Here is a 27452-nt window from a genome sequence, read left to right as displayed (position 1 = left end):
AAAGTGAACAATATCATACGGTCGTTTAATTTCTTTTAATTTTGCACGGGACAAAGAATAAATAATTAAATAATTAAAACAAAACCCATTAAAATCTAATAAAAACACTTCCAATTGTATAACTAAAGTATTTAAATTAGTTGAAATTATTATCTGACGTGGAAATGAAATTATAATAATTTTTTTAAAAAATATATAAATTGATTTGGTGCGAGTGAAGATGAGGAAACTTAGTAGGGGCTATATTGAGAATGGCTGCGAGAGAACGGCGGCCATGGTGGATGGGTTGGGCGCGAGGAGCAAAGCAGAGGCAGCTGCGTCAATGGCCGACGCCAAGTCGCTATCGATATATGGAACAAAGCTTCTTCAAAGTATCAAAGCAAATATGGTATGATAACTTCACCCTCAATTTCACGGTAGCGATTTGGATTTTAGTGGTTAATGCAAGCCTTGTTGGTATGAACACAGGGAGGAATGATCTGGGAAAGGTCACAGAGGGGCATCGACATTGCAGAAAAGTTGGAAGAAATTGAAGTTGCAATGAGAGGAATGGAAGCTGCCCTGACTTCCCCTTCCATTGCCTTCGGAGCAATGGACGAAGAACTCTGCAATTTGCTCAACGATCTCAAACCCAAGGCCATCTTAAACCTACAGCAGCTCAATTTCACTACTGCGCCGGAGAAGAAGCCCACGTTGTCAACCCATCGGCCGATTAATATTTCTCCCATTATCCCTCAAATTCTGCCGGTTTCGTTCTTCTTGCGGTGTATGGAAATCCTTCTGTATGACTCAACCTCCGCCGCCGCTTCCCGGAATCTCGTCTCCGAGGTGAAAATAGGTCGGAGACTCAATGGGGGAGAGGCAACTGAGTTGGGGGACGATTGTACAAAAAAGACTCATTGGGGCATTTCGTCGAACATGTTGCCTACATCCAAGAGTTTTTGTTTTGCCCTGAAATGCTCGATTACGTTGGGTCTTGCCGTGTATCTGGGTCTGACTTACACAAAGCGAAATGGGTATTGGTCAGGATTGACGGTTGCCATCAGCTTTGCAACTGAGAGACAGGCAATATTTACAGTCGCCAACGCTCGAGCTCAAGGGACGGCAATGGGGTCAATCTATGGCGTCATATGCTGTTTTATTTTGCGTAAATATGAGTATCTATGGCTCTTACCTCTTCTCCCTTGGGTTGTTTTTTCCAGCTTTCTAATCCATAGCAGAATGTATGGTCAATCTGGTGGCATCGCCTCAGCATTAGGCGCGTTGCTTGTTCTTGGGAGGAAGAACTACGGCATTCCATCTGAGTTTGCAAATGCTAGAATCATAGAAGCTTGCATTGGATTGCTCTGTTATCTGACCGTGGAGGTTGTTTTCAACCCAACAAGAGCAGCAACTTTGACAAAAACAGAGTTCTCAACAACTTTAGAGCTCCTTCAAGATTGCATCAAGAGGGTAATCCTTATTCCCCATAAGAACTCGTATGAATCTTCTTCTACTTTGATTCCATTGATAGAACAGCACAAAAATCTGAAATCCCACGTTAGTCAATTAGAAAAATTCATTATAGAAGCTGGGTTTGAGCCAAATTTCTGGACTACACCTTTCCAAGCTACCTGCTACGATAATCTTGTGAAATCTCTGCAAAAATCAGTAGATATCTTACAATTTCTGGTGCATGAAATGAGGTCTCTGTCTCTAGAACTCAACAGTTCTAACTTAAGCGAAGACATGGAGGCATTCAGCAAAAAAGTTGGATGTTCTTTGAAGTTCATGGAGAAGGTGAGCCTGATAAAGTCCTTGAAGGAATTGCAGAGCAAAAACCAGGATATGGGAAAGGGTTCAAACCATGGAAGCAGAGCTCTAGCTCTCAGTGAAGAAGATATTGAGAAAATTATGGGTTCCTTCTGCCAACATGCAAATGAAATTCTGAGCAAAGCTTACATAAATGGTGAAGATGAGGCAAATCTGAAAGCCCAAATGACACAGCGCTTGTGTTCAATTGGGTTTTGCATGGAATGCTTGATGAGAGAAACAATGGCGATGGAGAAGGAAGTGCATCAACTGCTGAAACTGGAGAATCCATCCATTCATATTGATTTGCAAGAACTTTCAAGAAAAGTTGATGCTCACTGTGCATAAGATATCAAAACCATAGCCATATATCTATATAGATATCAAGAACTTTGCAGCTATCGGGCGAAGTTTATGGTCAAATAACAAACAGGGACTTAAATGCCTTGATTGTTTTTTAAATCAAAAGGCAAGCAACTTATTAGGCCTGATATATCTTGATTTGTGCAAAGTTTACTTTTTTTTGTTGCAATAATTGCATTAAAAAATTAACCTAGTCTCTTGATTACCCTCGGCTTTCGGTCCCTTAATATTTTATTCAGAGCAACTTGCATGTGCAAAGCTTCGCCGAGTTGAAATAGGTCTTTGAACTTTTAATTTTAACTCAGCAAATACATATGCTCGAGTCTTTATCATGTTCGATAGAAAGTGTTTTAGATAACATATAATTCGGGTAAAAAGAAGAATTGACAATTAGTCGCATTCTACTGCCGATAAACAATTAAAATCAAAATATAAAATTTTGATAAGATTTTAAGAAATAATAAAAAAATAAAAAAGTAATGTATATTTGGTCTACCCTATAATGTTGTGCATAGATATACGTTTATCTTTTTCGTGCATCTACCGTAACTGTAAACTTCAATGGTGGAAATATCTAAAGATTCCAACCCACATTAAACGCCAAAATCTGGCCTCACCCTCCCCTCTTTCAACCTGCTCCTTCTCTTTCCCTTCATCAAACCCTATTCCCTCAATTTCTCTCTACATTATTTCTATCTGTTTCTACGTTTTCAAACAGATTGCCTCTCCAGAATTGCGGCGATTTTCCGATCACCGACGATCTCTGTTTTAGAACCATAGAGCCTTTTGATTTCTGATTTTCTGGGGGTTTTCCGCCTTTTCGTATTTGGGAATTTCGTTCTAGGGTTTTTGATCCGATAAATTTGGGGGTTTAAGGAGGAGGAGGCCATGTCGGCTGGAGTTTGTGGAAAGCGGGTTGGGTTTGAGGAGATCTTTGGATCTTCTTCTCCGACGGCCTGTTCTTCCGCTAAAAGGTCCCGGTGGTCCAGTTTCGGATCCCCGACCCGATCGGAGTTCGGGTCTGGACATGAGGATTCTGCTTCGGTTTTGCTTCAGATGTTCCCTGGAGTCGGTGCCGAGGTTTGTTTCCAGGATCATCAGTTGTTGTTTTATGAATTCCGTTTTTAGTTTATTTTGGATTATTGGTTTCAGCCTTTCCATCAAATTTTCAAATGAAAATTCTATAGGTTTTTATTTTTAATTTTTTTTATGGAGTACTGTTTCTTCTCCACTTGATTGATTCTGTCTGTTTGTAACCAATGCTTCTAGATTAATCAGAAAGGAATGCTATAAAGATGGTTTGATATCAGGATATTCATAGGCATTATAATCAACCAATTTGTCATGAATTAAAGCTTTTGGAAGATCTGATTATCCTCTGTGTGCATGTTTAGCGGGTCGAAACTGTTCTTAGGATCATAATTTTGAAGATTAAATATGCAAGTGATGCTCTACAGGTGCCTTCCTTTGATGATTTTAGTGCTCGTGTCGATTCTGTGACGATTGGAAATTGTTCTACGGTCCCGGATGAGAGAACAGCTACATGTAAGTTGTTATTATACATGTGTATCATCTGACATTGGTTTAAACAGGTTTGATTACGTAAAATATATACATGGCCTTGATATCTTATTCTAAGCGAATCGGGTTTTTCTGAAATCAGGCAGCCAAATGTCACACGAGAAGGTCGAAGAAGCCGCCGATGCTGGTTCGGCCATTGGTGAAGGATATGGAATGCATGGATCCAAGTGGGTGGACATGTTTGTGGAAGAAATGGGAAGCGCAGTTGATGTTGGTGATGCTAGAATTCGAGCCGCAAGGATTTTAGAAGCTTTTGAACATAATGTAACTGTGCATTCAAGAGAATCAGAGGAGGTAGTGTGGAATTATTGTCCATAGACTGTTCAATCTCCTTTTGATCAAGTGTAAAAGGTTAAATTTTCGTTTCTCTCCACATTATGTTGCAGTTAAAGCATGCTTCTTTGAAGGGGCATTTGCAAAGCTTGGTAAATGACAACCAAATTTTAAAGAGAGCGGTCGCCATTCAGCACGAGCGGAATCTTGAGCAAGAAGAGAAGACGAGAGAAGTCCATCAGTTAAAGCACGTCTTATGCCAGTATCAAGAACAAATTCAAAGTTTAGAGGTATGCAGATGTACTCCTCCATAGTTTTTTTTGCTTCGAGTTATCACGGCATGTGCTAAAATCCTTGCGATCGCTAACTTTTTTTTACATCATCGTCTTCATCCTTGTTAGTAAGTTACTTCAATATGTTTTGTCCGTAAACTTAGCTGTCCTGGTAATATTCTGGAATGTTTAAGGCTACATTTTGTGAGATCCACATCGGTTTGAGAGTAGAACGAAGCATTCCTTATAAGGGTGTGGAAACCTCTCCCTATCATACGCATTTTAACACCGTGAGGCTGACGGCGATACGCAACGGGCCAAAGCGGACAATATCTGCTGACAATNCGCTAAAAGGTCCCGGTGGTCCAGTTTCGGATCCCCGACCCGATCGGAGTTCGGGTCTGGACATGAGGATTCTGCTTCGGTTTTGCTTCAGATGTTCCCTGGAGTCGGTGCCGAGGTTTGTTTCCAGGATCATCAGTTGTTGTTTTATGAATTCCGTTTTTAGTTTATTTTGGATTATTGGTTTCAGCCTTTCCATCAAATTTTCAAATGAAAATTCTATAGGTTTTTATTTTTAATTTTTTTTATGGAGTACTGTTTCTTCTCCACTTGATTGATTCTGTCTGTTTGTAACCAATGCTTCTAGATTAATCAGAAAGGAATGCTATAAAGATGGTTTGATATCAGGATATTCATAGGCATTATAATCAACCAATTTGTCATGAATTAAAGCTTTTGGAAGATCTGATTATCCTCTGTGTGCATGTTTAGCGGGTCGAAACTGTTCTTAGGATCATAATTTTGAAGATTAAATATGCAAGTGATGCTCTACAGGTGCCTTCCTTTGATGATTTTAGTGCTCGTGTCGATTCTGTGACGATTGGAAATTGTTCTACGGTCCCGGATGAGAGAACAGCTACATGTAAGTTGTTATTATACATGTGTATCATCTGACATTGGTTTAAACAGGTTTGATTACGTAAAATATATACATGGCCTTGATATCTTATTCTAAGCGAATCGGGTTTTTCTGAAATCAGGCAGCCAAATGTCACACGAGAAGGTCGAAGAAGCCGCCGATGCTGGTTCGGCCATTGGTGAAGGATATGGAATGCATGGATCCAAGTGGGTGGACATGTTTGTGGAAGAAATGGGAAGCGCAGTTGATGTTGGTGATGCTAGAATTCGAGCCGCAAGGATTTTAGAAGCTTTTGAACATAATGTAACTGTGCATTCAAGAGAATCAGAGGAGGTAGTGTGGAATTATTGTCCATAGACTGTTCAATCTCCTTTTGATCAAGTGTAAAAGGTTAAATTTTCGTTTCTCTCCACATTATGTTGCAGTTAAAGCATGCTTCTTTGAAGGGGCATTTGCAAAGCTTGGTAAATGACAACCAAATTTTAAAGAGAGCGGTCGCCATTCAGCACGAGCGGAATCTTGAGCAAGAAGAGAAGACGAGAGAAGTCCATCAGTTAAAGCACGTCTTATGCCAGTATCAAGAACAAATTCAAAGTTTAGAGGTATGCAGATGTACTCCTCCATAGTTTTTTTTGCTTCGAGTTATCACGGCATGTGCTAAAATCCTTGCGATCGCTAACTTTTTTTTACATCATCGTCTTCATCCTTGTTAGTAAGTTACTTCAATATGTTTTGTCCGTAAACTTAGCTGTCCTGGTAATATTCTGGAATGTTTAAGGCTACATTTTGTGAGATCCACATCGGTTTGAGAGTAGAACGAAGCATTCCTTATAAGGGTGTGGAAACCTCTCCCTATCATACGCATTTTAACACCGTGAGGCTGACGGCGATACGCAACGGGCCAAAGCGGACAATATCTGCTGACAATAGGCTTGGGCTGTTACACATTTTTCGTTATGTTATGGAGGAACGTAGCGATTCTATGACTCAATTTTTAAGGCACCTGTTGATTTCATAATTCGAATTGGAATTTAAGAACGCATAAACGTATAGAATTAGAACACCATAATAGCTTGGGAATCATATAGACCCTGACTCGAAACAAGATTATGTGAAGTTAAGACTGTTGAATATCAGCTTATGATTCGAATAGTCAAAATGATCATCCCTCGTTAGTTGTTACTCGATGCAAGATTACGAGAAGCTATGCCGAAAATTTGCTTTTGCAATACATGCTACAAATTCTTATGTTGCTATGAATTGTCTTTGTGCAGGTAAGAAATTACACATTGAATCTCCATCTGCAGAGGGCACAATCTGTTTCAGGACACTTCCACCAAGACATATTTTAAGGTTGTTTTTGTTTCATTAATTTCCTCTATACGTAAACTTCTTTTCTTTGAGACAAACATCGAGTTGTTGATGCCAACATATTATGAAGTCATTTTGGTTGTGATATTCAATCAAGCCAAACCCACTTTGGCTGTGTTCCTTGTGATGAAACTCAAGATGAAAAGCTATGAATTGTCTTCTCTTTAGTGTTCGAATATCAATCCTAGTTTATGCCTTCATATTTGATATTTTCCCTCTATCCGATGCTTTGAATTTCAACACGACGATATTTGATGTCGATAAAACATTTTATTCTCGTTCTAAAGATTTATGCTTCGATGTCTTACTCTATGATCGTTCACTGATATTTGAATTCCTTATAGTCAAACAACTTCTCAAGTATTCGACTTATGTAACATTTTAGATTTTAGATTGCGTACATTTTTAATAAAAACTAGCTTTTGTATTTTGTGGTTATTTAGGAGTAGCTAGTTATTCCCGGCTCATTGAGCGTGTGCATAACTCAATTGGTTTTTGTGCATAATCTCGTCATCTCGTCTTAGAAATCCTTGGAATTTATAATATATGAATTAAAAAAATCATAATTCATTGTATTTTAATTTAAAATAAAAATATAAGAAGCACAATTAATTTAATTAATATAATAGAAAATATATAAGATAAAATGTCAAACGTGGCAGAAGAGGGTAAAATTGTAAAATTTGGGAACTGTAAATATCACAACAAACAGGGGAGTGTGGCTGTAAAGCATTCCCGCGCGCCGGTGCCGTTCTCCTCGATGAATTTCAAAACCTTCCCCAGAAAAAAGGAGCCAAAAACCTAATGTAAGCAAATCCCTCTCAAAATCTCAGGCGAATTTCGCAAACGCCATGGCTTCTACTCCAGAATTGCATCGACCAACAACCCCCATCAGCGACACCAAAATCCCCACCCGCGCTTCAGTTTCTTACTTCCAGAAAACAGTAAGCGCTCCTTCAAACTTTCCTTCAATTACTTTTATTCATCTGATTCTGATTGTGTGTCTAATTGATCGAAAAATAAGGTTTGTTTGCTCGATTGGTGGTTAATCAGAGCTGAAAATGACTCCAATGGGAAATCGCTTGCCGTCGCTGGGTTAACATCCACACCGTAATCATACTTTGTCTCCGTTCTAGGGCTTTCTTTGTGATTGTTTCTGTTTTCTTTCACATTTTGCCTCAATCTGTTGCCATTTCGTGAAGCGACTCGAAAATTTCTTCTGGTGTTTTCTTTCTGCGCTCTTCCACGTTTTTTTTTTATTGGTTTGTTTTAGGGGACAACCTGTTCGTGTATTTTCTTCTGCTCCCATTGTTAAGAGATTCGATGTTTTCACTCTGGAGACTGCTGATGGGATCTGTGTTGTTCTTAAGGGTTTCATAAACAAACTTCGTACTACTGATAGTGGCTTCACGGCCGAGGTTTGGATGTCAAATTTGTGGTTCTTGTTTCCTATATTTCCTGGTGCTCTCATTTGGGTTTAATGTAGCTTTCACTATAAACAGGTTTTCAAGCATTTTGTGTTTGGGTTTCCTCCCAACTGGGAAACTTATGCAGCAAATTGCTTCCAGGGAGAAGCTTTGGATAATACTGCTGCTGGGGGAAATATTTCTGATACAGACAGCTTGCGTTGTAGATCGAAAAGTAAGTGCATTTTCAAATTACTATTGGTAGATAAGCGCATGTGGGACACTCTTCTTCTTGTTGGATTCATGTCAAACACTTGTTAAGCACAATCGACCTTGACTAAAAGGTCAAAAGTTCTTCCCAGTAATTATAACAACCCATATTGTCCTCTTTGAGCTTTCCCTTCCGGGTTTCCCCTCAAGGTTTTAAAACGTCTACTAGGGACAGGTTTTCACACCCTTATAAGGAATGTTTCGCTCCCCTCTACAACATTGTGGGATCTCACAATCCACCCCCTTGAGGTTTCCACACCCTTGTAAGCAATATTTTGTTACTCTCTCCAACCGATGTGGGATCTCACGATCCACCTCCCTTGAGGGCCTAGTGTCCTTGCTGATACATCACCCGGTGTCTGACTCTGATACCATTTTTAACAGCTCAAACCCATTGCTTACGGATATTGTCCCCTTTGGACTTTCCCTTCTAGGCTTCCCCTCAAGGTTTTAAAACGTGTCCTCTAGAGAGAGGTTTTCACACCCTTGTAAGGAATGCATTGCACCCTTTTCTAACCGATGTGTTGAATCACAGAGAAAAATATCTGTCTGGTTTTGGGTTTTCTTTAAATCTTTTATAACATGACATTGCATTATTAAAAATATGTAGTTGATTTCAACTTCATGAATGTAAGAACTGAGAAAAAGTTGTGAATAAGGTAATGGATTGGATGAAGGAGATTCTATGGCTCAAGATATGATGCAGACAACAAGTGCAGCTGAAGCTCCAGTTCCTTTCACTGGTTCTGATATTCAAGAAGAAAAAGTAGAAAACAAAAGAAGAAAAGAGAAAGAATCTAGGAGGAAAGTGAAGAAGAAGATCGTTTTCGATTCACCTGTAAGTTATTTCTGGCATTTGTTTGTCAATTCAGTTGATGATTAGAACTAGATTGGTGTAATAAATGTGTGGTTCGATTGAAGAAACTCATAAAATGTGTATGGGATGGTGGTTGTTGATTCAGGGAAGTGGTGTTGTTGTGCGTGCAAGGCAAAGGGAGGAGAAAAAGTGTATGATATCTCCAGAATGTTTGAGTTATGGGCGGTCACGATCAGGTGAGAATGATAAGTGTTGGATGATGAAAATCCACGTCGACTAATTAAGGGATTGATCATGGGTTTATAATCAAGGAATACCCTTTACATTAGTACGAGGCCTTTTGGACTAATCTAGGGAATGATCATGGGTTTATAATCAAGAAATACTCTCTCCATTAGTATGAGGCCTTTTGGGAAAGCCCAAAGCAACCCTCTACATTAGTACGAGGCCTTTTGGACTAATTTAGGGAATGATCATGGGTTTATAATCAAGAAATACTCTCTCCATTAGTATGAGACGTTTTTTGGGGAAGCCCAAAGCAAAGCCATGAGAGCTTATGCATGCTCAAAGTGGACAATATCATACCATTGTAGAGAGTCGTGTTCGCTTAAGAACAAAGTTGAGGCTAATGCTGATGGGTTGTTTGTTTCTTTTCTTATGGTTAATGGATTTGAATTCATGGATTCATGGATTCAGGGCGATTACTTCTACCCACGATGGAGTTTTGGCGCAACCAGCTACCTGTTTACGACTCGGTAACTTTTTTATTTATTTAATTTACAAACTAATTGAAATATTAATGAAAATATCTCTGCACTCTCAAAGTTTGAATACTAAAGTTATTATTATTAATTTGTAATATAGGATCGAAAGCTACGAGGAATCCAGGAAAACTTGCCAGACATACAGCCACAACAATCACAGCCAAGAGGTTTGTTTATTATTATTTTTAAATTAATTAATTTAGAATATAAAATAAAAGAAAGTTGGATGGTGTGCAGGCAGCAAAAGCGGTGGTGGAAGAAAGCGGTAAAAGTTAAGAGTGGTTTTGGTAATATTCCTTTCTTACCATTCAATTCCCCAACTGTTATGTAAATATAAATAATTACAGAGCCCTCTGTTTTGCATTTCATGAATACTCACTTAATTCACTTTAATTTTGAATTGGGTAAATTGATTGATTGATTAATTAATTAATTAATTAATTAATTAATTAGCACGTCAAGATTATATTAGGCTGCATGATTAATTCCACAAACCTAGAATTTACTTAATTCTTATGGATTAATCCTCCTAAAACTTGGCTTAGAACTTGAAACAATGTGTCAGCTGACAAAAAATGGTATGACTATTCAAATTTTTATTCAAAGTTACCCATACAACAAGAAATTACCACTCCAAAAATAGTTTTGAAACGAGATTGGTCAAAAGTAGTACGGTAGATGAATGACTGGTAGACATATGAAACGACTGATCGTGAACAAGGTCAATTATTCAAAATTAAAGAACACCAAAGTTTTCAATCCAATGATGCTACGAAAGAGAGCTCGTGTTCATGTAAGCAAACAACATCACAAAATCCTTACAAATTTGAGAAATACTGCGAAGTACCGATATGACTTGCTTCAAATGGCTTGAAAACTAACCGCAGCATCTGTTATTTTGTACAAATAAAAACATCACATTCTGCAATGCCACCAATTCCCCTCCAAAGATTCACCTGCAGCAGGCAGTGCATTAACTTGTCAAGCACATTCCTATGTTGTATACCAACAATCGCCACAAAAGGGGACGGAATAGAGAAGAAAAAAAATGAAAATCCAAATATATCTCTCCGCTGGAGAAAGTCAATAATACAAAATTACTGGAACATGAACATAAAGAAGAGATAAGAGTGCACAATAACATCTAGAGAAAAATCAATCACTCCACAAACATTGGAACGTATGTGAAGGAAAGAATCGCAATAACTCCAAATAACTTTCAGATTATCGTCAAAATGGAGTTACCCTCTTTTCATTTCTCTCTAGAGATGATTTCGGGTTATATATGATGGATTTTTAACCTCTCTCTAGAATATACCCTTCCAATCAAATACTGGAATATCAACAATTATACTCCAAAACAATGCAACCACGATGATTATATATCAATGGCCATTAGTGAGAAATAAGCAAGAGGAATACATGCACAAAAACAATATGACTACCACATTCAAGTAATTATAAAAACCTCATTTCAGAAAACAGAAAACCAATAATAAATGTACAATTCTCTTTAACGGATTCGTGACTTTTCAGACTAAAACCAGAAATCCACAGACAAATCGAAACTGTATCAGACAATAGATTTAATTCATAAGCAAATCCAAGGTGCGGGATGCGAGATTGAGTCTGAATCAGTAAATTTAGGGTTCCGAGACAATACCGATTGTGCCTCTGCACGAATGGAGAGTTCTTCACCTCTTCCTCTGAAAATTAATCGAACAAGTAATCAATACAGAAAGAATCGAAGGAGTCAAATTAAACCTAAAAACGAAGGAAACAAGAAGAAATAACAAGAAATAATGGCAATCGATCATCATACCAGAAAATCCGGCGGTCATCTTGGTAATAAGGGTTCCAGTTATGGCGAAACCAACAAGGAACGGCCAATTCCTCTTCCATTCTCGCCTGAAAAACACCGGCCATGGATCGAACTGCCTCATCTTCCTTCGATTGTCTGCGTTCGTTCGTTCGTTCGTCTCGATTCCCTTTTACAAGTGAAAATGGAGACGTATAAGCTCAGATCTTGTTTGGTTATAAGGAGACGACTCAGAATCTCGGCCCACATAAATCCAATAGCCATGCCGTCAAGCCCACAAAATTATCCATAACTGGGCCAAGCCCAATCCCATTAACACAACTATTTTAAATAAAAATTAAAATTTATTTTAGTTCCCTGGTTCGAATCTAGATGACGCCATTTTTAAGTGTTTAATTATTTAAATAAAATTTCCCTGGATAATTTCTATTTTTATCCATTTTTCCATATAATTTTGATTAAAATGTAGAATATCTTAATTAATAGAATAATATTCCGTATTCTAAAAGTTTAAATTTTAATATTACAACATAGTTTTCGATCGGTGGATATGAAATATAATCATCATATTTGGTCGCATTTAGCTAATAGGGAGTAATCTTTTCCCGCTCCCTCTACCTTTCCCACGTGTTAAGCGGAAATCTCTAGAATTGGTGTAACTCAACAACATAATCATAATGGTTCGTGATTCAACTTATTTTTTTTTTCTTTCTTCTCATTAGAATAATAAATGTTATTGTCGATAAAATACCCGGTATGCAATATTTTTTATATTAAATTAAGATATTCTACATTTTTAATTAATTGGACAAAAATTTATTAAAAAAAAAATACAAAATTATGGAATTTATATTAAACTTTGAAGATATCGGGAGATGAGGTTACAAATTGTAAAATTTAAAAATCATGAGTCAATTAAAAAATGTAAATAATATCTCTAAAATCCATTATCCACAATTAGTTTAACTAATTATTTATTAATCTTGATTTGGTATCTTAATCTTACTTTGGTAGGTTAATTAATTGGCCTTTCCTACACACTCACGCTTCTAAAGATTCAGACAAATAATAAAACATTAAATCGATAAATTCTAAATCCACCTCAAACACAAACCATATTTTTTAATAAAATTAAAAATACTTTTTTATTTTTAAAATTAAAAATCTTTTTTTTTTCTTTTTTCTTTCGCTTATTCTTTCTCTTCCCCCTTCTCCATCTCCAAAATGTCACTTTTAGGGGTAAAAGTGTAGTTTTCATTTTAAGTCACACATAAACTCTAAAGCCTCTTATTTTATATCATAAATAAACAACAAAATTTAAAATTTAAAATTCAAGAAATTTAGGAAGTTGTAATAATTTTCTTGTAGAATTGTATCGTACATATGAGCCACACGTTTAAATGTCAAAGACACGTGTTGGCTTGTTTGATAGTCGAGTCAAATAGGGTGATCTAATCAAGAATAAAGCTCGACCATATTAATATTTCCAAATTTTTATTCAAAGTCAATTTAAACATTAATAGGCGATGGCGGGTGTGATTTTGAATATAGTTGATATTCTAATTTTTATTTTTAAAATAATTTAATTTTCATCACGTCAAATTAACTTATTTTACAAATTTATCCTTGAAAAATTATGTAATTAAAAAAAAAAAAAAAAAAATCACATGGCATGAGTCATGTGTGGTCTTTTGAAGTGGTTGCTTTAGCTCACAGACACCTTGCAGCTGCCTTCTTCATTATTGGAACAAAATTTAAACTTTGACTTTCTAACTCACGTGCTTTCAAAGCCACCACAATTTTAATATAAATAAATAATTAATTTAAACCTTTATTATTTATATTCCTAAATTTTAAATTTTAGATTATATCCATTAAAATAAACTTTAAACTTTCATAATTGAATCGAGGAAAATAATAATAATAATAATAAATAAATAATTTATGTAATTATTATATTTTAAAAAGTTAGATTATCCTTAATTTTAGGAAAGGTACTTACCTTGTCTCTTAGGACTCACACATTGTACATACTAGCTTTACAGCCAATAAAGCAAGTTTGAGGAACAGTGTTAAAAAAGTTTGAAGAAATTAAGAAAATCCTCTTAGCCACGACACGACACGTATTGTTAATTCAACAAGATATATGAGACTATTTTTTCACGAACTGCAGTAGCAACCACATCAAAGTAAGCATGGTCAATTCTACGAGTTTCTAGGAAATTCGAAGGTCATAACAGTGAAATTGCAATCTCTAATACGTGATTTTAAAACTCTGCTCATAACGAATGGCAAATTAGTTGCTGACTTCTTGTCAAGAGCAATGACAATAGTCAATCAGATGCATACCTATGGAGAGAAAATTTCAGATGAAACAATTGTTGCAAAGGTGTTGAGAACTTTAACTCCAAAGTTTGATCATGTGTGGCTGCCATAGAAGAAGTTAAGGATTTATCAATACTCTCCGTTCATGAACTGATGGGTTCGCTTCAAGCTCATGAGTCAAGAATCGATAAATCACCAGAAAGGAATGGAGTGAGAAAACAATAATAAAACAATGCAGCTTTGATTGTCTCTCACCTTTTCAGAGACTATCAATACCTACCGGGTGTACTTTCCTTTTCGGTGGCTCACTCATTAGAACTAAAAAATTAAGCGTCCTTAGCTTGGAGCAATGTTACGTTGGGTGACATATTAAAAATGTTCGTATCGCAGGAGATACAAGAGAATCTCAGGAACATCAAATGTCGAATTCAAATTCTAAATCCTGATATGAATTATGGGCCTGAGGCGTTACAAATGATATTAAAGTGGGACCCCTTCTAGTACGATGTGCCTGAGGCGTTACAAATGATATTAAAGTGAGACCCATTCCAGTACAATGTGGCTCTCGAGCACAAACACAGTCGTATTATAAGAGATATCGAGACGTTACAGTCTTTTAACTCTGCTTTTGCGTACTTCTCGTGATAATAAAAATACATGCATCCAAAATGTAATCTATTTTTCAAGGTTCTCTTTCAGTGCACATGCATGTGAACTCTTTCTTCTACTCATCCCTTTTACAAAAAGAAAATAATTATTAATTAATCAATTTAAGCCCTAAACATATAAAATAATTATATCTATTTTCTTTTTGTTCAAATAAAATATATATTTTAAAAGTTTAAAGATCTAAATAAAATAATTTAAGAAATTAAGAAAAAAAAATCATAAAACTAATTTATTTATCGTTAAAACTCAAATTTCTTATTATTACGAGGAGAAAGTTATTCTTTTTATATAAATATTTTAATTATTTAAACCAGTAAATAATAGTAATATATTTATATTAAATAAATCACGAAAATTAAATCATACATTTATTTACAATTAAAGTAAGCATTAACATATTTCAATAAATTAAAGTTGATGTAGGAAATTAATTTTTTTAATTATGGTTAACCTTATCTTGATTTAATTTAATTTTATACCTATTTTGTTTTATGGCGTTTGACTTTTAATATTTTGATTTAATTCTAAATTACTTTTAAAACCATCCTAGTCATTACACCTTATCTACTTCAAGTTCCTTTCAAACTACGTAGATTTGCTATCCTAATGGGCACAATTTATTAGCCTGTGTAATAGATTTCTAAACTTTAAAAATATTTATAAAAAAAAAATTTGATAACCTATTAAAAACAAAATTGGATATTTTCGAAAATTCAAAAGTTAAACGAATACAAATCTAAAAGTTTTTATAGAGTCCAGTAATTAAATAAATATAAATTTAAAAAATTTGAAATTTTTTAATAAATTTTCTTAAGCATACAGTGTCACAATTCACTTTCTAAAATGTTCTTACTAGCACTTGTTTCTCTTCTTACTAGCACTTGTTTCTCTCTCCATTTAATATGGAATCTCACATAGTATATCACGGGAGGGCTCGGGAGCCTAGAGGAGCAAAGCTCATTTTCCTTTCGGGGTAAAAGGGCAGATAAAAAAAATTAAAAACAAAAATAAAATTCAAAATTAGGGAAAAGAAAAGGGTACTAAAAGGGTAATTTAGGTATAAAAATAAGAAACAGGCAAACCCAATTGAAGTAGGAAGGAGATAGGGAGGTGAATTTAAAGCATTTTGGGTTTGAAGCTGTTCTATAAGTAGCTATCCATTCTCTTAGCGTTTGAATTTCCAAAATTTAATTCTTAAAATTAAAAAATAAAAATAAAAAAAAAAGATTCGCAGAGCCCAGGAAGACGATGAGCGTGAACATAACCTCCATCAAAATCGCCTCCAATGGCGTCTGGCAAGGCGACAACCCCCTCCACTTCGCTTTCCCTCTCTTAATCCTTCAGTCCGTCCTCATTCTCCTCCTCTCTCGCCTCCTCGCCCTCCTCCTCAAACCTCTCCGGCAGCCCAAAGTCATCGCCGAAATCGTCGTAAGTTCTTCTCCAATGCTCTGTTTCTCCAACTTTTTTGATTTCGTTAATGGGTTCTTTTAATTTTTTAAATTCAGGGTGGGATTCTTCTGGGTCCGTCGGCGCTCGGCCGCAACAAAGCTTATTTGCACCGGATTTTCCCTCAATGGAGCACTCCGATTCTTGAATCCGTGGCCAGCATCGGTTTATTGTTCTTCCTGTTCCTCGTTGGACTCGAACTCGATTTGTCCTCCATTCGTCGCAGCGGTCGGAGGGCTTTTGGAATCGCCCTCGCCGGAATCTCTGTCCCTTTCCTCTCCGGTATCGGAGTAGCCTTCATCCTCCGTAAAACCGTAGACGGCGTTGACAAAGTCGGCTATGGTCAATTCATTGTATTCATGGGTGTCGCCTTGTCCATCACTGCCTTCCCTGTTCTTGCTCGCATTTTAGCTGAGCTTAAGCTCCTCACTACCCAAGTCGGCGAAACCGCTATGGCTGCTGCTGCGTTTAACGACATCGCCGCTTGGATTCTCCTCGCACTTGCGGTGGCTCTCGCCGGTAACGGCGAAGGTGGGGCCCAAAAGAGTCCATTGGTGTCCGTGTGGGTCCTACTTTCCGGAGGTGGGTATGTCGTTTTCGTGATGGTGGTTATTCGTCCCGGAATGAAATGGGTTGTGCGGCGGTGTTCGTACGAGCACGATGCTCTGGGCGACGCGTATATCTGTTTGACGTTAGTGGGGGTGTTGGTGTCGGGATTCGTGACAGATTTGATCGGAATTCATTCGATTTTTGGGGGTTTTGTGTTTGGATTGGCGATTCCGAAAGGGGGAAGGTTTGCGGAGAGATTGATTGAGAGGATTGAAGATTTTGTGTCGGGTCTTCTTCTTCCTCTGTATTTTGCTTCCAGTGGGTTGAAGACGGATGTGGCTAAGATTAAAGGGGGCAGAGCGTGGGGGCTGCTGGCGTTAGTTATCTCCACTGCTTGCGCCGGTAAGATTCTGGCGACATTTGTGGCGGCGATGGCGTTTCTGATCCCGGCGAGAGAGGCCTTAGCGTTGGGGCTTCTTATGAACACTAAAGGCTTGGTTGAATTGATTGTTCTCAATATTGGTAAAGAGAAAAAGGTTAGTTTGAAAAAAATTAATTTAATGAAAAATTGTTAGAGGCTCTATTCCTTTTATCCCGAGCACTCATCAAAGTACACCTTTTGTGAGTCTTTACTTCTTTCTCTAAAGCCCTCGAACAAAGTACACTTTTTGTGAGGCTCGACTCCTTTCTTTAGAATACTTGAACAATCTACACCCTTTGTGAGGCTCGGCTCCTTTCTCTAGAGCTCTCGAACAAAGTACACTTTTTGTGAGGCTCGACTCCTTTCTCTGGAGTCCTCGAGCAAAGTACATCCTTTGTGAGGTTTGACTCCTTTCTCTGGAGCTCTCGAATAAAGTACACCATTTGTGAGACTTGACTCCTTTCTCTGGAGCACCTGAACAAAATATACCATTTGTGAGGCTCGGCTCCTTTCTCTAGAGTCCTCGAGCAAAGTACACCCTTTGTGATGCTCGAATCCTTTCTCTGGAGCACTTGAACAAAATACACCATTTGTGAGGCTCGATTCCTTTCTTTGGAACACTCGAATAAAGTACACCCTTTGTGAGGCTTGACTCTTTTCTCGAGCCCTCGAAGCACTTGAACAAAGTACACCATGTGTGAGGCTCAATTTCTTTCTCTGAAGCACTTGAATTTCTTCGGAGCACTCGAACAAAGTACATCCTTTGTGAGGCGCACTGGAGCTTTTGAACAAAGTACACCTTTTTTGTTCGATACTTCAATCACTTTTGAGGCTAGCAACTTCTTTGTTGGATACTTGAGAATTTTATTGACATAGCTAAATTAAGGGTACAAAGCATAACACTCCTACCAAATTAAGGGCATAGGACATGACTCTAATACCATGTTAGGAATCACTCATATCTAGAATGATATAATATTATCCACTTTGAAATATGATGTTGTCGTCTTTAAATATCTCTCGTGACTTTGCACACCCAGGTTTTGAACGACGAAATCTTCGCCATTTTAGTGTTAATGGCACTGTTCACAACATTCATCACTACCCCCACCGTGATGGCGGTTTACAAGCCAGCCCGCGGCGGCTCCACCCCACAAACCCACCGGAAACTCCACGACCTCTCGGGCGAAGACGAGCTTCGGATCCTAGCCTGTCTCCACAGCTCTGGCAACGTGCCGTCCCTCATGGGTCTGACTGAAGCAACTCGCAGCACAAAAAACTCATCCCTCAAACTCTTCGTGATGCATCTGGTCGAGCTCACCGAGCGGTCTTCGTCCATCATGATGGTCCAACGCGCCCGCAGAAACGGCTTTCCTTTCTTCGCCAGGTTCCGGAAGGCCGGTGAGTGGCGGGACCAGATGGCTGCTGCCTTTCAGGCCTACAGCCAACTGGGTCGGGTTAAGGTCCGCCCCACTACGGCCGTCTCTTCCTTGGCCACTATGCATGAGGATATCTGCCACGTGGCGAACGAGAAGAGGGTCACGATGATCATCTTGCCATTCCATCGGAATTGGAGGGTGTTTGACGGCGACGGCAAGGAAGAGGAGGAGAATGTGGGCCATGGCTGGAGAGTTGTGAACCAACGGGTTCTGAAGAATGCGCCTTGCTCCGTGGCGGTTCTTGTGGACCGTGGATTTGGGGCCAATACGGTTCATACGCCTGGGCCTGGGCTCATGGTTGGTGTGGCCCAAAGGATTTGTATCGTGTTTTTTGGTGGGCCCGATGACCGGGAGGCGCTGGAGTTGGGTGGCTTGATGGCGGAGCATCCGGCGGTGAAGGTCACGGTGGTAAGGTTCCGGCCGTCGCCATCGAATGGGTTTGAGGGTAGCAACGTCATTTTACGCCCCATGCATTCCAAATCTGGCGACAACCGTTATAGCTTCTCCACAGCTCCAATCAACCCGGAAAAAGAAAAGGTACATTTTTATTTCTTAAAAAAATATATATATATATAAAAGCACTTAAAAAGTCATTTCAAATTCAACGTAAACGTAAATGTTATGAATTGGAAAGCAGGAGCTAGATGATGTAGCACTGACTGAATTCAGAAGCAAATGGGATGCAACAGTTGAGTACACAGAGAAGGAGGCCAGCAACACGAACATGATAGTCGAAGGGGTGGTGAGCATCGGAAAGGAAGGTGGTTACGACCTAGTCGTGGTCGGGAAGGGTCGGGTTCCCTCCAGCATGGTGGTGAAACTAGCGGACCGACCGGCAGAGCACGCAGAGTTGGGGCCAGTAGGGGACATACTAGCCAGCTCGGGTAGGGGAATAGTATCATCAGTACTAGTAATTCAACAACATGGAGGAGGTGGTCATGCAGAAGAAGCTCCGGTTATGAAGATAGCAGAATCGAGTAAGAACGAACAGCCTTTGGCAACCGATGGAGCTTCAACTAATGTATAATATCATAAGTGTCTTCAACTTTGTTAAATTATAGTTGGTAGTTAATTGTATCGGTTTACTCTCCATTTCATAGAAAAGATAACGCATTATTATTTCAATTTCAATCCTAGTAGATACGTATTTTGAAAAGGGTGTGTAAACCACTCTCTCGTAGACGTGTTCTAAAACCTTGAGGGAAAGCCTTTGAAGAAAAAACTAAAAAATGACTTGGACCGCTACAAATGGTACAGAGCTAGACACCAGGCGTACCAAACCTCCTAAGATTGTGGAAACCTTGAGGGAGAGCTAAAATAGGACAATAGGGCTTAGATGGTTACAAATGTATATAGCTAGATACTGGGCCGTTACCAACGAGGCTACTAGGCCCCCCTAAGGGTGTGAAAACCTCTCCCTGTTAGACAGGTTTTAAAACCGTGAAGGAAACCCAAAAAAATAATAGGACTTAGACAGTTACAAATGGTTTAAAGCTAGACATTGTGCAGTGTGGCCACTAGGCTCTCTAAGGGTGTGGAAATTTCTCACTAGTAGACGTATTTTAAAACCTTGAGAGAAACCCAAAAAAGACAATATCTATCAACCGCTTAACTGATTTCCAATACATTTACAGAAACATCGTGTTTTTACGTACAAATTACAACACTTCATTCTCATCTTCCACGACAAGTTTTTATGGGGTACAGCTCCTCCAAGATACCTCCAAGAGTGGACAATGCATCATGAAATTTTCTGATTTTAAGGTAACCCCTTATCCTCGAAATCTCACTCTTTGAGAATCTACCTTCCTCCATTATCATATCCACAAGCTTTACAAGGGTGTCCTCCATCGCTAAACTACACAGACCTTCAGCCAACATAACAAATGATGAGAATTCAGGTATATTACCTCTCTCTATAATCTCGATCGTGAAGTCCACGGCTTCCCCGATCGGCCCTCCGCCATTGCAGAGACCACGATAAACAATCTTATACGTTATTGAATCTGGAGGATAGCCCTTCTCCAACATCTCTCTGAAAAGTCTCATGGCTTCATGAGTTCTGTTCCGCTTGAACAATGATTGGATAACAGGATTATAGGCCTGTGGTGTAAGAACCATCCCTTTCATCTGAATTGATCGGAGAAGCCGACTCGCAACCTGAAGTCTTCCTGCCTTACAGAGACCACTAATAAGCGTCCCATATGTGACGATGTCGGGATTGCATCCACTCGAGGTCATGGTTTCAACTATATCTGATGCCTTTTGAATGTCCCCAGTCTTGCAAAAGTGAGTGAGGAGTGAATTGTAGGTGAATTTATCAAGCTTCAAGCCCTCCATTATCATTTGGTCCATTAAATGAGCAGCATCTGCCATCCTCCTGCTTTTACAAAGACCATCAATAAGAGTGTTGTAGGTCACTGAATTCCTAGAAATCCCTTGAAGCTCCATCTCATCAAATATCTCCTCTGCTTCTTCAATCCTCTTGTTCTTACAAAACCCATCAATTAATGTGTTATACATAACGACGTTACGTGCACAGCCACTCAACTCCATTTCTTTTAACAGTTTTAAAGCTTCCTCCAGTTTCCCACTCGAACAAAGACTGTCAATCAACATATTGTACGTAAGCTCATCTGGTCGAGATCCTTTACCCTTCATTTCCTCAAAAAGCTCCATAGCATTCCTGTGATTGTTAGACAAGCAGAGACCCTGTATCAAAGAATTGAATGTACAAACATCTGGTAAAACTCCCTTTCTCGAGAGAAAACGAGCTATTTCCGTGGCCTCTTCAACTCGTTTCTTCTTGCACAATGAGCTAATTATAGTATTGTAGGTGACAGCATTTGGGGAGCAGTCCCTTGAAACCATAAGATCCAGAATCTTAACAGCCTCATTAATTTCACCTAGCTTACACAGTCCAGAAATCAGAGAGTTGTATGTATATGTATCAGGATCAAATCCTCCTAAAAGCATTGCATCTACAACTTCCATTGCGTGCTTAGCACGACCCACCTTGCACAAACCATTCATGAGAGTATTATACGTAAACTGGTCGGGACGAAATCCTTCATTTTCGGATTCTTGAATAAAACTCAAGGCTTGATCAATTCTACCCTGTTTGCAGAACCCATTAATCAAGACATTAACAGTTATATCAGTACAGAGGCACCCATATTCTACCATATGTTCTTTAATTCTCAGTGCACCATCCAAATTTCCCTCTTCAATGAACCCCTGCATTATAGTTGTGAATGTGGTCTCATCAGGAGACAAGCCATAACTTGGCATCTCTTCCATCATCAAAATGGCAGGCCTAACCTGATGAGCCTTGCAAAGGGCTTTTATCAAAATATTAAACGTTGAAATATCATGCCTAATTCGTCTTCTAACCATGCTAGAATGCGCAGATTCCACAAGTTTAAGCTTGCTGCCATCCACAAGAACATTCAACAACACATTATAGAAACAGGTATCTGGTTTTATCCTATATTCATCCTCCATTTCTTTAACAATACCCATAACTTCATCATACAGCTCAAATTTTGCATAACTCTTAACAAAAATCAAGAAAATACCTCTATCCACCTCACAGCCAATGAGCTTCATCTCCTCCAAAACGCACCTCATGTACTCGAACGATCCTGCCTTTCCAAGCTTGCGAAGAATCTCCTTGTAGAACGACGAACTAGGCACGAAGTTGGGCTGCTTCGAAGCCCAATTGAATACGCGAAGGGCCGCCACTTCATCCCTCTGGCGACGAAGGGTCTCGACAAGCTGCTTCGGAGTGAAATCAGGAGGAAGATGATGAACATTTGGTGAAGACGAAACACTATTGGACGAAGAAGTGGAGGCGAGGTGATCAGAAACTGACGCAGAAAAGAAGATGGAGGAATTGGAGATGGGTTTAGAGGAAAAAGAGAGGGGAGCGTGCGGGAGAGGCCATGGATAACACTTAACACAAGTGAAAGCCATTGGGTCAATTCGACAAACACATAGAATGCAGAAAGATTTTGAGGAGGTTCGGCGTTACCGTGAAGATGCCGGAGAGCTATTGAACCCTCGCCAGCGAAGACGAAGTGAGTCTCTCAGGGAAGATGATACTGTGAATCTGTGATGGAACTGCTTGATTTGGTTGAATTCCCAAATGATTTTTAGGGCAAATATCCAACTTTATCGTATTTTAAGTAATTTGTTATTATTATTATTTTATTTTTAAATAAAATATTAAGATATAATATTTGAAATATATTTTATTTCGAATATATTTTATTTATTTGATTTATAGTATATTTTATTTTATTTTTAATATTTAATTAATTTATATATTTTTTATTTATTTATAGATGTTAGTTGCTATACTGTATCCTATTTGTTTATGAATATCAATGAGAATATGATTTCAATTCAATTGCTCATTCTTAACTGTTAAATGGTTTATGTCAATTTTACGACAAAACTTAAGCATTTTTTAGACTTTCGAACTTAATGGGACATTAGGCATATAACACCCAGTCTAGGCTAATAGAATAGATATTGTTCTTTATGAGTCTTTCCTTTTGGACTTCTCCTCAAGGTTTTAAATCGTGTTCACTGTGGAGAGAGTTTATTGTTCTCTATAGGTTTTCCCTTCTAACTTTCCCCCGAGGTTTTAAAATGTGTTCACTATGGACTCTCAAGGTTTTAAAACGTGTCTATTATGGAGAGGGTCTAGTCATACTCCAACCAACGTCTCGTGGAGAGGGTCTAGTCATACTCCGACCAACGTCTCGTGGAGAGGGTCTAGTCATACTCCGACCAACGTCTCGCGGAGAGGGTCTAGTCATACTCCGACCAACGTCTCGCGGAGAGGGTCTAGTCATACTCCGACCAACGTCTCTCACCGTCTGATGACCGGCTCTGATACTATTTGTAACAGCCTAAGTCCACCGCTAAAAGATATGGTATTCTTTGGACTTTCTCGCCCTACTCCTACCAGGGTCTCATCTTTAATTTTTGAAATCAAGTAGTGAAACTTACCCATGAAAATAGTGTTCATTCAGAAAACCAAATAGTCATCCAACCAGACCTAAATCACTTCCAACTATCACAAATGCAGCAAGAACGAACACGAACACGAACGCAGGCACAAGAGCATTAGAACAAAGAATCAAAGAATCAAGCAATCAATTTCTACCAACTTACAAAGAAAACAACAATAAACCCAAAAGTAGAGAGGATAATGTTGGGCAAAAGAAAGAATGTAAAGCCAGCAATCCAAACTAAAACTGAAAAAAAAAAACAAAGATGAAATTAGCATAAGGTCTCAGCTAACCCCTCACAAGCTATTAGCTTCATAGGTATCAGACTCTAAATGGTCACTCAAGACAGAAGGTTTTGCATAACAAGTTAAAAGACATACCAGATGACACACAGATTCATACTTGTTCAAGAACAGAAGATTTCCAGTGAAATCTTTACACATTTCGATTCGTTTTTGAAGGCTTATATTCCAGCACGGCTACGAATTACATCGAGACCCATCTCGGTCGGATCGGTTGCTTGCAGCTCTACTTGTATTCCATCAAGCTCTCTCTTAAATCTGTCCTTGGAGCTTGCATAGATCATCTTGCTTCGGACTCTTGAATTATCAGGAGACCTTCATTTAACAGTTCAATCAGTGATAAGATGAAGTATGCAATCATTGAATGGTTAAGAATTGTCATTACCATGCAATGAAGAAGATTCTGCTTTTTTGGCAATTTTCTTCGGTGACGAAGTCGAAATCATAGACAGCATAACGACACTCATCGGTAGGGAGACTAGCAGCAAAATCCTCGTAACTTTGGCTAGGCCCACCGAGTTTCTCCACAACTACTTGCTTTAGCTTCTCCTCGATCTTAAAGATAATGAAACGATGAGTTCTTTTCGACTTGAGCTCTAGAAACTTTAACTTGCATTCATCATTCACAGCCATTCCTGATGCTGCATTGGCCTACCAGATTCATGAAAGTATACTTTTATGAACATATTTTGGGTTGTAAGAACTAAGCTAAGTTTGTAATATTTGATCACCTTTTAAAGTATCTTCTAAATTGAAGACAAGATTATGCAATAAAAGAGAAGGTTGACTGACACACAAAACACACACATTCATGTAACAATTCAATTCAAGCCCACCCATTCCCTATCGCTCGTAACAACTCAAGCCCACCGCTAGTAGATATTATCTGGTTTATACCGTTACGTATCGCTGAGAAGGTTGGCTGACACCCAAAACACACACACTTCATCTAACAACTCAAGCCCATTGTCAATAAGTATTGTCCGCTTTAGCCTATGATGTATCGCCATCAGCAATACGTAAGAGTGTGGATTGTGCGATCACACATAAGTTGGAGAGGAAAAGGAGGCATTCTTGTAAGAGTGTGGAAACATTTCCCTAACAAAGTTAATGAAAATACGTAACGGGTCAAAGCAGAGAATATCTACGAGCGGTGGGTGCCTCGTAGCAACAACAAAACTCCATACAACTTTGAAAGGAAGATTGAATCTAAAAGGGGGGAGGGGAGAAGTAAAATACTAAAAGGAGGACCCCTGTTCATCACAAGAGATAATTTAGATAAGAGCAATGGATACAGAACCAGATGGAAATTCTCTATCTCGACCGATCATAAAACTAAACCATCCAATAGTTTCAAACATAAAATCATTCCAACACAAACCAGATCATATCCCAAGATCTCAGAGCAATTCATTACACACCAAAACAATTCATGAACTATTATTATAAATCAACCAAATCCAAACACATTCAAATAATTCCAGTCAAGTCAGAACCACAGATCAAACACCAAATAGAACCAAAAGAGAAGCTAATCAACAAAACCACATTTCCCAGAAACCCATTCCAGCAATTTCCCAGAACTTCCACAGAAACAGAGCAGGTCATTTAATCAAACACTTGGGAAGCTACAAATGAAGCAAATGAATCGAAGGGTTACCATTTTCTCTCCGTGGATGCTTGCGGAAGAACTCAAACAACAGTGAAATCGAAGAATGAAGAGAAGAGAGGAATGAATGAGTGAATGCGGGGGAAAGGTTATATTGGGTGGTTGGGAGTGGTAATTATGGTGGGGAGTGATTCAAATAACAGAGGAGCGTATCGTGTTGGTGTAAACTGCAAAAACCCTGTTGGAAACGATGATGAGCTTCTCTTCCTTTTCTTGAAGTCGGCTCCAAGAAAAAGCCAGGTTAAACCTTTTTCTGTTTTCTTTTTTTTTTTTAGGTCCCTTAAATTTTAAATAATAAATAATACAACCTCAAACTTTTTTTTTTTTAACCTAATATATCTCTTTTTTTTTTTTTAATAATTTGAAATTTTATGTCTAATAAAATTTTAAATTTTAATTATGTGTTTAATAAGAGCCTAATTTTTTAAAATGTAAAATTAGTAAAAAATCTATAGATACAAATTTAAAAATTTAATAAACTATTATGAATTATATTAAATATTTTTTAAAAAAAATTGAAGAATTTATTAAATACATAATTGAAAATTCAGAGAATTATTAGATATTTTTTAAAAATAAATTAGCAAAAATAAAATTGAGAAGAATTTAGATTAAAATTAAATTATAAGTTTAATTTTAAAAAAATTAAAAATTTAATGAAATAACAATTCAATACAAAATCTTTTAAAAAATTGTAAACCACAAAATTAATAAATATTTATAAATATAATCAGTAAATTCGTGAATATTAAGAATATCAAATATGTCGAGGATATATTAAATATAAATTTGAAAGTTTTGTAAATTGGAAAAATTAAAGTAATAATAGATATTTTTTAAAATTTACGCACTAAATAATTATAAATGTAATTTAATTAAAAAAAAAGTATATATTTTGGTCTTCGTATAATTTTCACTATATATATAATATTCGGCGGCTGAGCCAATTGAGCAGTGGCTCAGGCGCCGGCTTAGATATTTATTGGGCGTTGACAATATTAAGAAGTTTTGGATACTTTCTGTCGACTCCAACCTTTATTTAATTAATTAGTTTGAGAATTTTGAAAAATATAATTTAATAAATTCAGTGGGCCCACTCCCGCTCTATCGCCGCGTCAAACTAACGCTATCCTCTATTATTAAATATTATATATACATATAATATATATATATATATATATATCTAAATTATCAAAAAATATTTTCATTTTCAATTCTAAAATTTTTTATTTTATTTTTAAATTTTTAAATTTGTTTCCAAAAAAGCAAATTTATAGGCAGAAAATTTAGATTTGATTATGTGAATGCACATATATGAAATAAAAATGTGTGATCGATACATGGGCTAGTTGTGTCTCCAGACATGGGACAACATTAGAAAGCATGAGTCATATTGTTGAAAATTGAGTTGATAATGAGATGCGACATTGTTGCGTCAAACGATTAAACACACACGAACGTGTGTGACCAAACAAGCTTTGATTCTGCATAAACGATATTCAATTGGCGAATGCAAACCTTGCCTATGGTCCGACGTAGCCACAAAGCTGGGCGAAAAATGAACATGAAGCTTGAATTCTCCTAAAGCTAGTCTACACGGTTGAAGATTGATAACTCTCCAAAAGTAGAGTCATATCAAATCTTTTTGTAGTTAACGTTGCACTCTTATTCACTATTTTCTCATTTATTATCCCATTTATTTTAATCAGTGAGCAATGAAATCAGTCCAACAGGAAAGAAATATGATTTGGCATAAATCACTATTTTCTCATTTATAGTGAGCAATGAAATCAGTCCAATAGGAAAGAAATATGATTTAGCATAAATCAATCTTTTAATGGTACATTTAATTTAGTTATGTGGTAAAATCTCAAACATTTATGGTGAACAAGTAGCAAATCTGTAAACAAATGGGGATGACATTTAAATTTTAAATCCAGATCAGTAGTCCAAGTGGGTTAT

At 37.7% G+C, this 27452-nt stretch overlaps 7 protein-coding genes across 11 annotated transcripts; 4 read left to right on the top strand and 3 right to left on the bottom strand.

The window, feature by feature from the left end:
- The first annotated feature begins 251 nt into the window (after nucleotides 1-251).
- On the top strand, nucleotides 252-2334 carry LOC111804107. Of its 2 annotated transcripts, XM_023688801.1 has the most exons (3): nucleotides 252-388; nucleotides 469-1112; nucleotides 1203-2334. In XM_023688801.1, the coding sequence occupies exons 1-3, from the start codon at nucleotides 275-277 to the stop codon at nucleotides 2137-2139; spliced, it is 1695 nt and encodes a 564-aa protein (XP_023544569.1). In that variant the 5' UTR covers nucleotides 252-274; the 3' UTR covers nucleotides 2140-2334. The 2 variants fall into 2 exon arrangements, with proteins under 2 accessions (XP_023544569.1, XP_023544568.1); XM_023688800.1 differs by having other exon boundaries at nucleotides 469-2334.
- Nucleotides 2335-2749: 415 nt separating this feature from the next.
- LOC111804038 lies at nucleotides 2750-6782 on the top strand. 2 transcript variants are annotated; one of them, XM_023688704.1, is made up of 6 exons: nucleotides 2750-3128; nucleotides 4635-4740; nucleotides 5118-5205; nucleotides 5324-5535; nucleotides 5628-5804; nucleotides 6477-6782. In XM_023688704.1, the coding sequence occupies exons 1-6, from the start codon at nucleotides 3043-3045 to the stop codon at nucleotides 6552-6554; spliced, it is 747 nt and encodes a 248-aa protein (XP_023544472.1). In that variant the 5' UTR covers nucleotides 2750-3042; the 3' UTR covers nucleotides 6555-6782. The 2 variants fall into 2 exon arrangements, with proteins under 2 accessions (XP_023544472.1, XP_023544471.1); XM_023688703.1 differs by lacking the exons at nucleotides 4635-4740; nucleotides 5118-5205; nucleotides 5324-5535; nucleotides 5628-5804 and adding exons at nucleotides 3612-3699; nucleotides 3818-4029; nucleotides 4122-4298 and having other exon boundaries at nucleotides 2750-3234; nucleotides 6477-6773.
- A 508-nt stretch (nucleotides 6783-7290) lies between these two features.
- On the top strand, nucleotides 7291-10223 carry LOC111803975 (mis18-binding protein 1). Its single transcript, XM_023688603.1, has 9 exons — nucleotides 7291-7517; nucleotides 7598-7683; nucleotides 7847-7991; nucleotides 8076-8214; nucleotides 8909-9087; nucleotides 9212-9302; nucleotides 9763-9821; nucleotides 9931-9997; nucleotides 10068-10223. The coding sequence occupies exons 1-9, from the start codon at nucleotides 7425-7427 to the stop codon at nucleotides 10097-10099; spliced, it is 891 nt and encodes a 296-aa protein (XP_023544371.1). The 5' UTR covers nucleotides 7291-7424; the 3' UTR covers nucleotides 10100-10223.
- Nucleotides 10224-10520: 297 nt separating this feature from the next.
- Nucleotides 10521-11845, bottom strand: LOC111803160. Of its 2 annotated transcripts, none has more exons than XM_023687447.1 (3): nucleotides 11653-11845; nucleotides 11494-11536; nucleotides 10521-10830 (listed from the first exon to the last, which is right to left on the bottom strand). In XM_023687447.1, exons 1-3 carry the CDS (start codon nucleotides 11771-11773, stop codon nucleotides 10824-10826), a joined length of 171 nt encoding a protein of 56 aa, XP_023543215.1. In that variant the 5' UTR covers nucleotides 11774-11845; the 3' UTR covers nucleotides 10521-10823. The 2 variants fall into 2 exon arrangements, with proteins under 2 accessions (XP_023543215.1, XP_023543216.1); XM_023687448.1 differs by having other exon boundaries at nucleotides 10521-10786.
- A 3939-nt stretch (nucleotides 11846-15784) lies between these two features.
- LOC111804539 (cation/H(+) antiporter 20-like) lies at nucleotides 15785-19654 on the top strand. Its single transcript, XM_023689387.1, has 4 exons — nucleotides 15785-16071; nucleotides 16149-17174; nucleotides 18100-19035; nucleotides 19136-19654. Exons 1-4 carry the CDS (start codon nucleotides 15892-15894, stop codon nucleotides 19523-19525), a joined length of 2532 nt encoding a protein of 843 aa, XP_023545155.1. The 5' UTR covers nucleotides 15785-15891; the 3' UTR covers nucleotides 19526-19654.
- Nucleotides 19655-20085: 431 nt separating this feature from the next.
- Nucleotides 20086-22666, bottom strand: LOC111804315 (pentatricopeptide repeat-containing protein At3g53700, chloroplastic-like). Of its 2 annotated transcripts, XM_023689077.1 has the most exons (2): nucleotides 21820-22666; nucleotides 20086-21735 (listed from the first exon to the last, which is right to left on the bottom strand). In XM_023689077.1, the coding sequence occupies exons 1-2, from the start codon at nucleotides 22471-22473 to the stop codon at nucleotides 20173-20175; spliced, it is 2217 nt and encodes a 738-aa protein (XP_023544845.1). In that variant the 5' UTR covers nucleotides 22474-22666; the 3' UTR covers nucleotides 20086-20172. The 2 variants fall into 2 exon arrangements, with proteins under 2 accessions (XP_023544845.1, XP_023544844.1); XM_023689076.1 differs by having other exon boundaries at nucleotides 20086-22666.
- A 1030-nt stretch (nucleotides 22667-23696) lies between these two features.
- Nucleotides 23697-25680, bottom strand: LOC111803191 (actin-depolymerizing factor 1-like). The gene is made up of 3 exons (XM_023687485.1): nucleotides 25482-25680; nucleotides 24207-24472; nucleotides 23697-24136 (listed from the first exon to the last, which is right to left on the bottom strand). Exons 1-3 carry the CDS (start codon nucleotides 25482-25484, stop codon nucleotides 23983-23985), a joined length of 423 nt encoding a protein of 140 aa, XP_023543253.1. The 5' UTR covers nucleotides 25485-25680; the 3' UTR covers nucleotides 23697-23982.
- Nucleotides 25681-27452: the final 1772 nt, after the last annotated feature.

The sequence above is a fragment of the Cucurbita pepo genome, chromosome LG10, assembly GCF_002806865.2.
Source record: "Cucurbita pepo subsp. pepo cultivar mu-cu-16 chromosome LG10, ASM280686v2, whole genome shotgun sequence".
NCBI lineage: Eukaryota > Viridiplantae > Streptophyta > Magnoliopsida > Cucurbitales > Cucurbitaceae > Cucurbita > Cucurbita pepo.
The sequence above is the reverse complement of the archived record's forward strand: the minus strand, read 5'-3'. Positions and strand labels throughout refer to the sequence as shown.